The sequence below is a fragment of the Ranitomeya variabilis genome, chromosome 1, assembly GCF_051348905.1.
Source record: "Ranitomeya variabilis isolate aRanVar5 chromosome 1, aRanVar5.hap1, whole genome shotgun sequence".
NCBI lineage: Eukaryota > Metazoa > Chordata > Amphibia > Anura > Dendrobatidae > Ranitomeya > Ranitomeya variabilis.
Window position 1 is genome coordinate 355362185 of NC_135232.1, and position 17952 is coordinate 355380136.

General features: G+C 45.4%; 1 protein-coding gene across 8 annotated transcripts in view; it reads right to left on the bottom strand.

The window, feature by feature from the left end:
• SEMA4D (semaphorin 4D) overlaps positions 1–17952 on the bottom strand; it is a 141008-nt gene that overhangs the window by 61565 nt on the left and 61491 nt on the right. For all 8 annotated transcript variants that reach the window (XM_077299889.1, XM_077299883.1, XM_077299897.1 and 5 more), the window contains 6 exons: positions 16837–16982; positions 15517–15579; positions 14373–14471; positions 14073–14166; positions 11615–11731; positions 7232–7383 (listed from right to left, as the gene is read on the bottom strand). In XM_077299889.1, the coding sequence (XP_077156004.1) occupies positions 7232–7383; positions 11615–11731; positions 14073–14166; positions 14373–14471; positions 15517–15579; positions 16837–16982 (671 nt within the window). The remainder of the gene's footprint in view (positions 1–7231; positions 7384–11614; positions 11732–14072; positions 14167–14372; positions 14472–15516; positions 15580–16836; positions 16983–17952) is intronic.

Sequence of the window (17952 nt, forward strand, 5' to 3'; positions counted from 1 at the left end):
GACCTGCATCGGACGAGGCTTGGGTATGAACCCGATAGAACCTCGTAAACGTGTGCAAAGATGACCAGGTTGCGGCCTTGCAAACTTGTAAGGTGGAGGCCTGGTGGCGAACAGCCCAAGAAGCTCCGACAGCTCTGGTGGAGTGAGCTCGCACCCCCGGAGGAGGACGTGCCTCATGAACACGGTACGATTCTGAAATTGCCGAGCGAATCCAGCGCGAAATGGTGGATTTAGACGCTTGAAAGCCCTTCCGACGACCCTCGGAAACAACAAGGAGAGAATCGGATTGACGGAAAGGAGCGGTTCTAGAAAGATAGACCCGAATGGCCCTGACCACGTCAAGCTTGTGAAGGGACTTCTCCAAAGGATGAGCCGGAGAAGGGAAAAATGATGGAAGGACAATGTCTTCGTTGATGTGGAAAGCCGAGACCACCTTGGGAAGGAATTCGGGAACCGGTCGAAGAACGACCTTATCCTGATGAAGAATCAGGAAGGGGGAACGACATGACAGGGCTGCCAATTCGGAGACCCTCCTGATAGATGTAATGGCAATGAGGAAGGCGACCGTCCAAGAGAGAAGGGAAAAGGGCACGTCATGAAGAGGCTCAAAGGGAGCAGCCTGAAGAGCACCAAGGACCAGGTTAAGGTCCCAAGGTTCCAAGAGAGGATGGAAAGGAGGGGCGATATGCGCAACTCCCTGTAGAAAAGTCCGAACCTGGTGAATAGAGGAAAGGTCACTCTGGAAGAGGATCGACAGAGCAGACACTTGTCCCTTGAGTGTGCTGAGGGATAAACCCGAATCGAGACCAGACTGGAGGAAACCGAGAAGATCCGGAAGAGAAAAGGACATTGGAAAAACTTCATTAGTTTCACACCACCGGAAGAACGCTTTCCAGTATCTGTGGTAGATACGGGAAGAAGCCGGTTTTCTGGCTCTGATCATGGTCTGTATGACCTGGGGAGAGAGACCAGAGTTTTTTAAGACTGCGGCCTCAACGGCCATGCCATTAAACTCAGCGACTGAGAACTCTGGTGGAAGAGAGGTCCCTGCGAGAAGAGGTCTGGCCGATCCGGAAGTCTCCAAGGAGTGTCCGCGAGCATGTTTACGAGCTCGGCGTACCACGGCCGCCTTGGCCAGTCCGGCGCTATCAGTATGACTGGAATCCCTCCCAACTTGATCTTCTTTACCACCCTTGGAATCAAGGGGAGGGGCGGGAACAGGTAGGGAAACTGAAACTGGGACCATGGAATTACCAGAGCGTCGGCCGACGGCAAGAGGATCCGGGGACCTGGCGACAAACTGAGGGACCTTGTGGTTCATCCGGGACGCCATAAGATCGACGCCTGGCGTACCCCAGCGGAGGCAAATTTGATTGAAGACTGCGGGGTGGAGAGACCACTCGCCCGCTGCCAGGCCCTGGCGACTGAGAAAGTCGGCTGCCCAGTTTTCGACCCCGGGGATATGAACGGCTGATATGGCCGGAACGTGGCGTTCCGCCCACCGAAGAATCTTTGCCACTTCTGCAAATACTTGGCCGCTGCGAGTCCCGCCCTGTTGATTTAAGTACGCCACGGCCGTGGCGTTGTCCGACTGGATGCGGACGGGAAGATTCGACAGAAGAGACTGCCAGCGGATTAACGCAAGGAAGATTGCCTTGATCTCCAGAAGGTTGATGGGAAGGAGAGCTTCCTGGGTGGTCCAACGGCCCTGAGCCGTGTGTTGTCGGAAGACTGCTCCCCACCCGAGAAGGCTGGCATCGGTGGTGATGACCTGCCACTGAAGGGGAAGAAATGATCTTCCTCTCAGGAGAGAGGACAGCGTCCACCAGGTTAGGGGCTGACGGACCTGGAGAGGAAGGTGGACGGGACGTCCAGGGAGTCCAACGACCTGTTCCAGGTGGATAGGAGGAATAGTTGGAGGGGGCGGGTGTGGAACTGGGCGAAAGGAACAGCCTCCATGGAGGCCACCATCTTTCCCAGGACTCCCATGCAGAAACGAAGTAACTGAGGATCTGGGCGTTTGAGAAGGCGGACCGCCTTGAGGAGTACTGAGAACTTGTCCTCTGGGAGGAAGACCCGAGCTAAGTTCGTGTCGAACAACATGCCCAGGAAGGACAGTCGTTGGGACGGAATCAGAGAGGACTTGGTCCGGTTGATAATCCAGCCAAGACGGGTCAGTGTGTCCAGGGAGACCTGGAGACTGTGGGCACAGTCTAGACGAGAGGACCCTTTGATCAACAGATCGTCCAGGTAGGGGATAACCTACTGACAGAGCGGTACTACTTGTGTCATGCCGATTGACAACCGGTTCCCCACTGCCTAACTGGGGGAAACCGGCTATCAATCAGCATGACATCAGTAGTCCTGCCCTGTCAACAGTTAGAGAAACTACAGCTCTGTTGACATGTGGCATCTGAATGTCTAGCAGGAGCAGTCGATACCTGACGCCGAGCACAACAGGCAGGTAGTTGCCTTCGCTAGCAACTACCTGCCTGTTAATGCTTAGGCACATTTTGCTTTTTTTTTTTAAAGTCCCGGATATACCCTTTAATTTCAGCTTAGCTCTGATTGGGAATGAAGGAAAATACCAGAGACAACCTACAAACCAGTATGGTGACATTTCTGGAAAAAAGCAGCCATGTTTTGTACTTCGGGGCAATCCCTTTAACCCCTTTACCCCCAAGGGTGGCTTGCACGTTAATGACCAGGCCAATTTTTACAATTCTGACCACTGTCCCTTTATGAGGTCATAACTCTGGAACGCTTCAACGTATCCCACTGAGTCAGAGACTGATGATTCTGACATTGTTTTCGCATGACATATTGTACTTCATGACAGTGGTAACATTTCTTTGATATTACCTGCGTTTATTTGTGAAAAAAAACGGAAATTTGGTGAAAAATTTGAAAATTTAGAAATTTTCCAACTTTGAATTTTTATGCCCTTAAATCACAGAGATATGTCACACAAAATACTTAATAAGTAACATTTCCTACATGTCTCCTTTATATTAGCACAATTTTGGAACCAACATTTTTTTTTTGTTAGGGAGTTATAAGGGTTAAAAGTTGACCAGCAATTTCTCATTTTTACAACACCATTTTTTTTTTAGGGACCATATCATATTTAAAGTCACTTTGAAGTGTCTATATGATAGAAAATACCTAAAGTCACACGATTCTAAAAACTGCACCCCTCAAGGTGCTCAAAACCATATTCAATAAGTTTCTTAACCCTTCAGGTGTTTCACAGGAATTTTTGAAATGTTTAAAAAAAAAAAAATGAACATTTAACTTTTTTTCATAAAAAATTTACTTTAGCTCCAATTTGTCTTATTTTACCACGGGTAACAGGAGAAATTGGACCCCAAAAGTTGTTGTACCATTTGTTCTGAGTATAATGATACCCCATATGTGGGGGTAAACCACTGAGCGCATGGCAGAGCTCAGAAGGGAAGGAACGCCATTTGATTTTTCAATGCAAAATTGACTGGAATTCAGATGGGACGCCATGTTGCGTTTGGAGAGCCCCTGATGTGCCTAAACATTGAAACCCCCCCACAAGTGACACCATTTTGGAAAGTAGACCCCCTAAGGAACTTATCTAGATGTGTGGTGAGCACTTTGACCCACCCAGTGCTTCACAGAAGTTTATAATGTAGAGCCGTAAATATAAAAAAAAAATCATATTTTTTCACAAAAATGATTTTTTCGCCCCCAATTTTTTATTTTTCCAAGGGTAACAGAAGAAATTGGACCCCAAAAGTTGTTGTGCAATTTGTCCTGAGTATGCTGATACCCCATATGTGGGGGTAAACCACTGTTTGGGTGCACGGCAGAGCTCGGAATGGAAGGAAGCGCGGTTTGAGTTTCCAATGCAAAATTGACTAAAATTGAGATGGGACGCCATGCCGCGATTGGAGATCTCCTAATGTGCCTAAACAGTGGAAACCCCCCACAAGTGACACCATTTTGGAAAGTAGACCCCCTAAGGAACTTATCTAGATGTGTGGTGAGCACTTTGAAACCCCAAGTGTTTCACTGCAGTTTATAACGCAGAGCCGTGAAAATAAAAAATTATTTATTTCCCTCAAAAATGATTTTTTAGCCCCCCAAATATTTATTTTCCCAAAGGGTAACCAGAGAAATTGGATACCAAAAGTTGTTGTCTGATTTATCCTGAGTACCCTGATACCCCATATGTTGGGTTAAACCCCTGTTTTGGTGCACGAGAGAGCTCGGAAGGGAAGGAGCACTGTTTTACTTTTTCAACGCAGAATTGGCTGGAATGGAGATCGGACGCCATGTAGCGTTTGGAGAGCCCCTGATGTGCCTAAACAGTGGAAACTCCCCAATTCTAACTGAAACCCTAACCAAACACACCCCTAACCCTAATCCCAACCCTAACCATAACCCTAACCACACCCCTAACCCAAACATGCCCCTAACCCTAATCCCAACCACATCCCTAAAACCAACACACCCCTAACCCTAACCCCACCCCTAACCCGAACATGCCCCTAACACTAATCCCAACCACATCCCTAACCCCAACATACCCCTAACCCTAATCCCAACCATAACCCTAACCACACCCCTAACTCTGACAAACCCCTAACCCTAATCCCAACCGTAAATGCAATCCAAACCCTAACCCTAACTTTAGCCCCAACCCCAACTTTAGCCCCAACCCTAACTTTAGCCCCAACCCTAACCCCAACCCTAACTGTAACCCTAACCCTAACTATAGCCCCAAACCTAACTGTAACCCTAACCCTAACTGCAGCCCCAACCCTAACTGCAGCTCCAACCCTAACTGCAGCTCCAACCCTAACCCTAACTATAGCCCTAACCCTAATGGGACAATGGAAATACATTTTTTAAATTTTATTATTTTTCCCTAACTAAGGGGGTGATGAAGGGGGGTTTGATTTACTTTTATAGCGGGTTTTTTAGCAGATTTTTATGATTAGCAGCTGTCACACACTAAAAGACACTTTTTATGGCAAAAAATAGTTTTTGCGTCTCCACATTTTGAGAGCTATAATTTTTCCATATTTGGTCCACAGAGTCATGTGAGGTCTTGTGTTTTGCGGGACGAGTTGACGTTTTTATTGGTACCATTTTCGGGAACTTGACATTTTTTTGATCGCTTTTTATTCCGATTTTTGTGAGGCAGAATGAACAAAAACCAGCAATTTGTGAATTTCTTTATTTTTTTGGGGGGATGGGCGTTTATACCGTTCCACGTTTGATAAAATTGATAAAGCAGTTTTATTCTTCGGGTCACTACGATTACAGCGATACCTCATTTACATAATTATTTTATGTTTTGGCGCTTTTATACAATAAAATCTATTTTATATAAAAAATTATTTTTGCATCGCTTTCTTCTGAAGACTATAACTTTTTTTTTTTTTCGCTGATGATGCTCTATGGCGGCTCATTTTTTGCAGGACAAGATGACGTTTTCAGTGGTACCATGTTTTTTTATATCCCTCTTTTTGATCGCGTGTTATTCCACTTTCTGTTGGGCAGTATGATAATAATGCGTTGTTTTTTGCCTCTTTTTTTTTACGGTGATCACTGAAGGGGTTAACTAGTGGGTTTTATACGTCGGGTCGTTACGGACGTGGAGATACTAATTATGTGTACTTTTATTGTTTGTTTTTTTATTTAGACAAAAATGTATTTATTGGAACAATATATATATATATTTTTTCTTTATTTAGGATTTTTTTTTTTAACACGTGTAAATATATATTTTTTTACTTTGTAACATTGCCCCAGGGGGGGACATCACATTATAGTGTCAGATCGCTGATCTGACACTTTGCAGTGCACTGTGTCAGATCAGCGATCACACAGGCACTGAAGGAGGCTTGCCGGCGCCTGCTCTGAGCAAGCGCTTGCAAGCCACCTCCCTGCAGGACCCGGAAGGCCCCCCACGGCCATTTTGGATCTGGGCCTGCAGGGCCTTGGAGCGTTGCCCCCTCCCTGCGCGATGCTTCCCTGTGCCGCTGGAACGCTGCGATCATGTTTGATCGCAGTGTGCCAGGGGTTAATGTGCCAGGATCCGTGGCACCAGTCCGTGACCGCTCCTGGCACATAGTGCCGCATGTCAGCTGCGATAGTCAGCTGACACCTGGCCCCGATCGGCCGCGCTGCCCCCGTGAACGAGGCTGATCGGTGATGACGTACTATCCCGTTGGTGGTCATATGGGCCCATACCACCTCGACGGGATAGTACGTCAGATGTCAGAAAGGGGTTAATTTACCTTACAAAGGCAATTTAAAATACCCTTAGTAGTAGCAGGTAACGATTTATATTCCTAGTACATCCATGCAATAAAACAGTTTACATGAGGTCATCATGCATTCTGCATTTGACCTTCTCCTTGTTGTGACATAGGATACGCGATACAAATTCAGGCTATACAACTCTTTTGTAGAATATGGGGGAGGATGCACGTGGTAGACAAGCTGGCCACCTCTCATCCAAGTACACATATAAGTAGAACAGCACTCCAAAGTATTACAGGTCTGCCACAACCGTAGTATTTTTGTTGGCTATGGGATATTTCATTAAGTCTGCTTTAGTAATTCTTATTTATCACATGAAATGTTTTGGTTCAAGAGACCCTTCTTTAGGCAGGGTGCGTAATGAGGTCATGGGGACAATGTTGAAAAGACTCCATTATTAGGACAACCCCTTGTTGATCTAAATGTTTGGAGACAATAAAATAAAAAAAGCTTATACTCGTCTTTCGTGCTGGCGCCATTCCAGCAATGTTGGCACTCGCGCTCCCGGAGCTCTGGTGCGGCTGTTAGGACACGTGAGCCTTGCAGCCAATCAGGGCTGGCATCACTGTCTTCACCTTCGGACAAACTGAACATCCAGAGGAAGTGAGAGCAACCGTGGCCCTGATTTCCTGTTGATGTTCGACTTGTCCGATGCGGAACAGTGACGCAAGGCTCACGTGCTATAACAAAAACACAAGAGCCCCAGGATTGCGAGTGCCGACACTGCTGGAACGTTGGCATGGGAGGAGAGCATAAGCTTTTCCATTTTATCGGGGCCAAGCGTGGGGTATGAGAAGATGTTGTCCAAGTAGGGGACAACTTCTTTAAGTGTCCATAGTGTTATGGACCCGATAATACGTAGAATGCTAGTGCTTTGTGGCATTGTCATTATATTAGTTTTTACAAGAAACAATGGCAGTCAACCCACCTTGCAAACTCTGGCAATCCTTGGTATCTGGAGCTTATTGAAAAACTCATACTCTACAGACACTTCAGTGAAGAAGAAATAAACCTTGTCATCATCGCCTTCTGGGTTATTCTCAGGAGCCCTGATAACGTCCGCATGCACAAATGTGGGTTCTATGAACACATAACAATCAATTATGAACACTGAACAAAACGAATTCTAATTTACCACAATAGTCATAACAATGACCTTCACACAAATTGCACACTGCAGAATTCAGAATTGCATCTCTCCCACAAAATGTAAAATAGTTTTTCTTAAAGGGACTCTGTCAGCAGGATTTTGCTGTTTAATCTGAGAGTAATGCAGGGGCAGAGACCCTGATTCCAGGGATATGTAGCTTTCTGTAGTTACAAAGCCATTGGCACATGAATACTAGAATAGAAAGCACATATGGGTCATGTGATGAACCCTGGAACTGTGAAACACAGTGAAATCCTAAGAGTGAGTAAATTACTTACAATTAGGACTCCCAATATTGGACTCCGTCACCCAGGCAACCTCTGAATGGCCACACACAAATTGTAATAATTATTACACGGTCAGAGATCCAGGAAGCCTGAACTGCTTGCCAGATTATTGATTACATCTTTTCCCTGTGGCAGCTCTTCAGGAATATATTTCACCTTGTGACTCCCTGCAGCGACATTATTCTGTTCACCATCAGTGATGACAGCTGAATGGTTATGAGTGAGCATTGAAAAGAGGGGGGTAATAGCAAAGCCTTTAGTTTTGGGGATCATTTGGCACATTAAGTCAGGGAAAGAATACCTGATCACTAGTTATTCCCCATAATCTATTGGGCCCATTTACTGTATGTACTCGTGTATTAGCCGAGGTTTTCAGCAAATTTTTTTGTGCTGAAAACGACGCCCTCGGCTTATACACAAGTCATTGTCACAGAAAGATGGCGGGGGAGCAGCAGGTCACAGAGGCAGGAGCCGCCGGCGGCTGCGGCTAAAGCCTGTGCCGCTGCTAAGGCCTCTTTCACACTTCTGTCTTTCTTCTCCCGTCACAATCCGTCGAGTTTTGAGAAAACAGGATCCTGCAAATTTTTCTGCAGGATTCTGTTTTTTCTCATAGACTTGTATTAGCGACGGATGGCCATCCGTTTCATCCATCATGCACTGGATCTGTCGGCCAAAGAAAACGGTCAGAGGAGCGTTTTTTCTGCACTTCGGAAAATCGGTCAGCGACGCATCCTGCGCTGCCCGTCGCTGGCTATAATGGAAGCCTATGGGCGCAGGATCAGTCCCGGACTGTGAAAAACAGGAATCCAGCGACGTATCCCGTTTTTCCACTCTGAGCATGCTCGGAAGGATTTTCAATTTCGGGAAAAAGTCTCTCTCTCTTCCCCGGAAATTTCTCCATTGAAATTCAGGCAACAACGCATCCGTCAAAACACTGGATGCGTTGCACAGGGACAGGGACGGGGAGCCATACATACAAGGACAGGGACGGGGAGCCATACATACAAGGACAGGGACGGGGAGCCATGCATACAAGGACAGGGACGGGGAGCCATGCATACAAGGATAGGGACGGGGAGCCATGCATACAAGAACAGGAACGGGGAGCCATCCATACAAGGACAGGGACGGAAAGCCATGCATACAAGGACAGGGACGGAAAGCCATGCATACAAGGACAGGAACGGGGAGCCATGCATACAAGGACAGGAACGGGGAGGCATGCATACAAGAACAGGAACGAGGAGCCATGCATACAAGGACAGGGACGGAAAGCCATGCATACAAGGACAGGGACGGGGAGCCATGCATACAAGGACAGGGACGGGGAGCCCTGCATACAAGGACAGGGACGGGGAGCCCTGCATACAAGGACAGGGACGGGGAGCCATGCATACAAGGACAGGGACGGGGAGCCCTGCAAACAAGGACAGGGACGGGGAGCCCTGCATACAAGGACAGGGACGGGGAGCCCTGCATACAAGGACAGGGACGGGGAGCCCTGCAAACAAGGACAGGGACGGGGAGCCATGCATACAAGGACAGGGACGGGGAGCCATGCATACAAGGACAGGGACGGGGAGCCATGCATACAAGAACAGGAACGGGGAGCCATGCATACAAGGACAGGGACGGAAAGCCATGCATACAAGGACAGGGACGGGAAGCCATGCATACAAGGACAGGGAGCCCTGCATACAAGGACAGGGACGGGGAGCCCTGCATACAAGGATGGGGAGCCCTGCATACAAGGACTGGGAGCCCTGCATACAGGAACGGGGAGCCATGCATACAAGGACAGGGACGGGGAGCCCTGCATACAAGGACAGGGACGGGGAGCCATGCATACAAGGACAGGGACGGGGAGCCATGCATACAAGAACAGGAACGGAAAGCCATGCATACAAGGATACAAGGACAGGGACGGAAAGCCATGCATACAAGGACAGGGACGGGGAGCCATGCATACAAGGACAGGGACGGGGAGCCATGCATACAAGGACAGGGACGGGGAGCCATGCATACAAGGACAGGGACGGGGAGCCATGCATACAAGGACAGGGACGGGGAGCCATGCATACAAGGACAGGGACGGGGAGCCATGCATACAAGAACAGGGACGGGGAGCCATGCATACAAGGACAGGGACGGAAAGCCCTGCATACAAGGACAGGGACGGGGAGCCCTGCATACAAGGACATGGACGGGGAGCCCTGCGTACAAGGACAGGGACGGTGAGCCCTGCGTACAAGGACAGGGAGCCATGCATACAAGGACAGGGACGGGGAGCCCTGCATACAAGGACAGGGACGGGGAGCCCTGCATACAAGGACAGGGACGGGGAGCCCTGCATACAAGGACAGGGACGGGGAGCCCTGCATACAAGAACAGGAACGGGGAGCCATCCATACAAGGACAGGGACGGAAAGCCATGCATACAAGGACAGGGACGGGGAGCCATGCATACAAGAACAGGAATGAGGAGCCATGCATACAAGGACAGGGACGGAAAGCCATGCATACAAGGACAGGGACGGGGAGCCATGCATACAAGGACAGGGACGGGGAGCCATCCATACAAGGACAGGGACGGAAAGCCATGCATACAAGGACAGGAACGGGGAGGCATGCATACAAGAACAGGAACGAGGAGCCATGCATACAAGGACAGGGATGGAAAGCCATGCATACAAGGACAGGGACGGGGAGCCATGCATACAAGGACAGGGACGGGAGCCATGCATACAAGAACAGGGACGGGGAGCCATGCATACAAGGACAGGGACGGGGAGCCATGCATACAAGGACAGGGACGGGGAGCCATGTATACAAGGACAGGGACGGGGAGCCCTGCATACAAGGACAGGGACGGGGAGCCCTGCATACAGGGACAGGGAGCCCTGCATACAAGGACAGGGACGGGGAGCCCTGCATACAAGGACAGGGACGGGGAGCCCTGCATACAAGGACAGGGACAGGGAGCCCTGCATACAAGGACAGGGACGGGGAGCCCTGCATACAAGGACAGGGACGGGGAGCCCTGCATACAAGGACAGGGACGGGGAGCCCTGCATACAAGGACAGGGACGGGGAGCCCTGCATACAAGGACAGGGACGGGGAGCCCTGCATACAAGGACAGGGAGCCATGCATACAAGGACAGGGACGGGAAGCCCTGCATACATGAACAGGAACGGGGAGCCATGCATACAAAGACAGGGACGGGGAGCTATGCATACAAGGACAGGGACCCCTACATACAAGGACAGGGAGCCATGCATACAAGGACAGGGAGCCATGCATATAAGGACAGGGAGCCATGCATACAAGGACAGGGACGGGGAGCCATGCATACAAGAACAGGAACAGGGAGCCATGCATACAAGAACAGGAAAGGGGAGCCATGCATACAAGGACAGGGAGCCTTGCATACAAGAACAGGAAAGGGGAGCCATGCATACAAGGACAGGGAGCCTTGCATACAAGAACAGGAAAGGGGAGCCATGCATACAAGGACAGGGACAGGGAGGCATGCATACAAGGACAGGGAGCCATGTAGACAAGGTTGGGGAGCCATGCATACAAGGATGGAGATGGGGAGCCATGCACACAAGGACAGGGATGAGGGGGACATACCCGGCTTATACTCAATTCAATATGTTTTCCCAATTTTTCTTGGCAAAATTAGGCGCTTCGGCTCTTATACTCTGGTCGACTTATACGCGACTATATACGGTGAGTAGGTTTTGAGCGACTCTGATTTTAGATAGATATATAGACAACAATGTCTACTGGCTTTTCTTGCTATGAAAAAAGATGATTAGTGCAAGGGTAATTTGAAAATAATAGATAAAATGACCGAGTTCCTGACTTACCGTTAAGCCAAGGTACAGCATACTCTGTCCGTAAGTAGCTTAGTTGTTGAGAGTGTCTACATATGATTGGCTCACTTCCAAGGAAGGTAAAGGATGTTCCAGAGTACAAATCTCCATCTTTTCAGAAAAAAAATTAAAAAATGAAATATATTAATTTCTCTTTTCCCAGATATACATTACACATACTGTGGGCGAAATAAGTATTGAACAGATCACCAATTTTCTTAGTAAAATATATTTCCAAAGGGTGCTATTGATATGAAATTCTGACCAGAGGTTGGCATCCATCCAATCCACAAAGGCAAAAAAAATCAAAACATAGATGTCTATAAATATAGATGTGTAATGATGAGAAATGACAGGGAAAAAGTATTGAACACGCTTACTGAAATTAATTTAATACTTCGCACAAAAGCCTATGTTGGGGATGACAGCTTCAAGACGCCTCCTGTGTGGAGAAATTAGTCATATGCATTGCTTAGGTGTGATTTTGTTCCATTCTTCCACACAAACTCTTCAAATCCTGAAGGTTTTGTGGGCTCCTATGTACTCTGAGCTTTTTGTTCCTTACATAAATTTCCTATTGGATTCAGGTCAGGCGATTGGCTGGGCCATTCTAGCAGCTTTGTTTTCTTTCTCTCAAACCAATTCAGAGTTTCCTTGACTGTGTGTTTGGGATCATTGTCTTGCTGAAATGTCCACCCTCGTTTCATCTTCATCATCCTGGTAGATGGCAGAAAATTTTCTTTAAAAAAAAAAAGTCCTTCCTTCAATTCTATGAAGTTTGCCAGTGAAGTGTGTTGAAAAACAGCCCCACGCCATGATGTTCCCACCTCCAAACTTCACTGTTGGTATGCTGTTTTGGGGTGATATGAAGTGCCTTTTTTTACTTTAAACATGGTGCGTATTATGGAATCCAAAGAGTTCAATTTTAGTCTCATCTGACCAGACTATATTTACCGAGTATTTCACAGGCTTAAGAATTATACCTGCCAATTCCAGTCTTTCTGCAGCTCTCCACAGGTGGTCCTTGGCTCTTGGACAACTCTTCTGATAATTATTTTCACTCCTCTGGCTGAAACCTTGTGGGGAGCATCTTGTCGTACCCAGTTTATGGTGAAATGATGTTCGTTCCATGACTGGATTATGGCCCCAACAGTGCTCACTGGAACCTTGAATAGTTTAGAAATTCTTCTGTAACTAATGCCATCACTATGTTTTGCAACAATAAGGTTACAAAGGTCTTGAGCTCACTGGTTTCTTGTGTGGCACCTTGGCAATCAGTTGAGCCAGCTGATATTTTTCACTAAGGGTATGTTCCCATGGTCAGTAAACGCTGTGGGTTGGACGCTGCATACATCTGCAGCGGCTAGATGTTACAGCATATTGGATGGGATTTCAAGAAATCCCATCTCCACTATGCGTGCACCGGCGCCCGTGGCTTCCCTGCGGAGACGGACGTGCGGTGCGTCTTTCCAGACCACAGCATGTCTATTTATCTTGCAGAGACGCAAGATAAATATCATCCGCCCAATGTATAGGGTGCGATGAATCCGCACGGTTCAATGAACACATGCGGAATCACCTGCGCTCAAAAGCCGGCAGCGCTTTGGACGGAGTGGACATGTGCTGCATCCAAAGCCCTGCCTAATACTGACTGTGGGGACGTAGCCAAAGTGGCTCACTAAGTGGCAGGATTGCTTTCTAAATACTGATACATTTCAGGAGGGTCATGACTTTCCATTGCTTTATGCGCCTCTGTTTCTTCATGTGTTCAATACTTTTTCCCAGTTTTATTTCTCATTATTACAAATAATTTATGGACATCTATGATTTCTTTGCCTGTGTGAATTGGATGGGTTGTTGCAGACATCTGATGAGAATTTCATGTCAATAGCATCTTTAGAAATTCATTTAGTTTGAAAATTGGTGTTGTGTTCAATACTTATTTTATATGCATGTATACACACAATTTGTTTTCAAAGCATTGCAACATAAAATAGTACAAACATTAAAAGGGGAAAAATGGGGCACTGTGCATATATTTTAGAACATACTCATGTCTTTGGAAAAGTAGGAATGTATTGACTTTTCGGTTTATAATACCAACATAATACCAAGTAGCTAATGGTGATACTGCATCCCAATCTTTAGCAACAAACTAGATCCATTAAAACAGGAAGAAAAAAAAACCAAAAACATTTTAGCATGACCCTTTTCTGAAGCACTACCAGAAATTAGAAAAAAAAAAAAAAAACACCACTAAAGAGGACAAAATAAATCCTGCATTTGGCTGAAAGTATGTGTATATCACTGGGCTATTTTTAAAAGTTCTCTCGAGTCACTAGAGAAGAACAAGCATTTGAAACTAATAAGTACAGGTATTTTGCCATTTATTTTTTATGTAGATTATGCACATTATTAGATTAAAGAGGAGATCATATCCATGGCCACTTACCAACCATTACTGAAGTGTAACTTTGTGCAGGATCAAATGGACACTTTCCTCTTCCATCTTCATTTTTGCCCAAGAGCTTAAACTTATTTAATTCCTATAATGGCATACAAAGCAATTTAGGATAAAATTACCAAAATAATGACCATGTTCCGGTAACAGAATTCTATAGAGAGAAAAAGAAGTAGTCTGCATATTAGTTTTACTGCCTCACGATTCCTGGTATATACAGTATCTGCTTCCCGGTAGCAAGTGTACATCTAACTATCCCGTGTAAACAGGTGACAACTTAATAGCACTAACCAGAATGTCGCAGACTGGCTGAAAAGCATTGGTTCCACACACGAACAAAGCACTCTCATTATATGGCTGCAACACACGAATGTAGTTCAGACACTCAGTCTACAAAAGATAGATAGGTATCATTAGGAAACAGTATAGTAGTGAAAAAACCCACAACGGCGCAGGTTAACAAGTAGCCACTTCCACATCTAGTAGGTAGAACAAATAACATAATACACATGGTTTTGTTAAAGTGAGTATAAAAAGTATGTGAGTGCACACTGCCAAATCATAACAGTGTGCACGCTGTGATCATTCTCCAGTATCCTCGATGGTTACGCGATCACATGAATGCTATTTGCAAGTGTGCGGTCCCGTGCCAATTAGAATTTTCATCTTTACATTTGCATTTTTACTACTTCTTCTTCCAAGAAGCATAACATTTTTTATATTTCTGTCAACATAGCTGTAGAGGTCTTATTTTTTTGTTAGACAAGCTGTAGTTTTGAATGACAACATTAATTTTAACATACAAAAAACTGAAAAATGGAAAAAAGTGGAATAAAATAATAATAAAAAAAGCTATTCAAGTGCAACCCAGTAACTTTTAGCAGGTGATCACATTTAAAGCCGATGTGCATATGAGCACCAGCAACCTCTACATTTAAACATATTTGACAGAGACTGACAACAGCATTCCAATGGTTAACAGCAGTGATCGATCTCAGCTTTGGCGGCTGGTATTAGGCTGGGATCACACATGCGAGAAATACGGCCGAGTCTCGCTTGTTAATACCCGGCACTGCTGCCGTCACTCCGGTGCGGAGCGTGCGGCTGCATGCATTGCCATACGTATGTATTGCTGACGGCGGCAATGCCGGGTATTAACATGCGAGACTCGGCCATATTTCTAGCATGTGTGATCCAGGCCTTAGACACAGATTCAGGCTGTGTATCATAGAAGGTCCCCACTGTGTGCGGAGAAGACTCTACTCCTGTCCATCATTTAAATTTTCCATTATACTCTGGCGGGGGGGGTGCCAAAAAACTGAAAATCGCATGTTACAACTGTAATGAAAAACAAAAACACCATACAAATGCTTTTAAAAACATGCTTTTAAAATGGCGTGTGAGAAGATGCCCTTATAGTTAAAATATGAAGTACCTGTTTGGATTTACCCTTTCGAAAACACTCGTCCTTTTTCCCTTCTGTAACCTTCCAGTAAGCCTAGGTAGAAATTATATCTGGTTACAAATAAGCCTAACCGTACCCATTCTGTATAGATGTACAGTATATTGAAAAACAGTCTTAGAAGTTATAAACTTTGCAGGTCAGAGAAAAGTCATGTCTGCTAATGTAACGGTTATAATCAGTAGTTTCCTGGCTGGCTATCTCTGCTGGGTCTTCGCCTGCTGGTCTGTCACATTGTATTACAGTTTTAGTCTACATATTTGCCAAATTATTAAAACTTTTGAATTTTCAAATTCTGGATTAAAAAAGGATTTAACTATATTTACGGGCAAGATGTAGCGCATGCATTCTAGGTTTCCAAGGCAAAATGTATTCTGGATATCTAAGCGGACATAACAAACCTAGCATTTGGATCTTCATGGGAACATCAGAACCAATAACCCCCTTCCTAAAATCCGTCAGCCAAGGCGTCCAACAGAGCACAGTAACTATTCCTCAGATTCTGTCAATGTGCACTTGCTCAGTCAACTTTGGAGTTAGGACTTGTGAAATGTTGTGAACATGAACATTAAGACTAAGACTATTAAAAAGTAAGACGCCATTGCACAGGCTGATGATGGTCCAAAAGCGCATTTCATAACACTCATCCCTGTGATTGCCCCCATGTAAGCAGGGTAGTGATTAGCCATTGTCTGATTGCTTTTTATACCGGCTAAAATATAATAGCTGTCAAAAACACATCTTCCCACATACACCGGGAATGTGCCAACAATATGCAAACAGCATGGAGACCGAATGATTGTCATGCAACCGATCATTCAACCCAAATAGAGGTCACAAGCAGCAAGTGGCTTGTTATATCGTCCATCGAGGCTCGTTCAGGCAGGAAACCTACCTGTATAGGTCAGCCTGTACAGTGTACGAGAGATCGGGTTATGGAAAACTGCAGCCTTGCTCCCAGTCATTATTTATGGATCTTTGAATTATTAATTGAAATACTTACTAATCTTTGCCAGATATACAGTGCTGTGCAAATTAATTGGGACAAAGCATTTTTTTAAGTAAAATTGTAAGTTGGTTACCAGTCAGTGATTCAAACCAGTATTAATGTGTAATAAATATTGGTCAACTAGCCAGTGGAAAAAGGTAATTTTCAGAATTAGTATGTAACAGTGCATTATAACATTTTATTTTTTTGCTTTGTCCCAATTAATGTAAGTAGTCTTCAGGTGTGTGCCTTTTTTTTCACCCCAATGAAAACAGATAAGTGTACAAAGAAAAATAATCCCTTACCTCTTGCTGCTTCTCTGATATATTTAGTGAATTCACTGCAAAAATCACTTCACGGGCTCCAATGTACAGAATATCCTTGTTGTCACTTAGTAACAATGATGAATAGTTATATACATCTTGCACTTGAAAACGAGTAAGGCTGATTTCTGCCAAAAAAAAAAAAGGGGGAAGGTAGATGTTAATATATTATACAAACACACATATACACTTGGTGGAAATAAGTATTTGATCCCTTGCTGATTTTGTAAGTTTGCCCACTGACAAAGACATGAACAGTCTATAATTTTAAGGGTAGGATAATTTTAACATTGAGAGATAGAATATCAAAAATAAAATCCAGAAAATCACATTGTATAAATTATATAAATGTATTTGCATTGTGCAGTGAGAAATAAGTATTTGATCCCTACTCTTACAGACCAGTTAGACGCTCCTAATCAACTCGTTACCTGCATTAAAGACAGCTGTCTTACATAGTCACCTTTATAAAAGACTCCTGTCCACAGACTCAATAATCTGTCAGACTCTAACCTCTACAACATGGGCAAGACCAAAGAGCTTTATAAGGATGTCAGGGGCAAGATAATAGATCTGCACACAGCTGGAATGGGCTACAATACCATAACACGCGGGGTGAGAAGGAGACAACTGTTGGTGCAATAGTAAGAAAATGGAAGAAATACAAATGACTGTCAATAGACATCAATCTGGGGCTCCATGCAAAATCTCACCTCGTGAGATCAAGAGGTAGGTGATAGATCAGCCTAAAACTACAAGGGGGAACTTGTTAATGATCTCAAGGCAGCTTGGACCGCAAGAAAACCATTGGTAACACATTATGCCATAAAGATTTAAAATCCTCCAGTGCCGCAAGGTCCCCCTGCTCTAGAAGGCACATGTGCAGGCCCGTCTGAAGATTGCCAATGAACACTTGGATGATTCTGTGAGTGCTGTGGTCAGATGAGACAAAAAATTAGGTCTTCGGCATTAACTCAACTTGCCGTGTTTGGAGGAAGAGAAATGCTGCCTATGACCCAAAGAACACCGCCCCACTGCCACGCATGGAGGTGGAAACACTATGTTTTGGGGGTGTTTCTCTGCTAAGGGCACAGGACT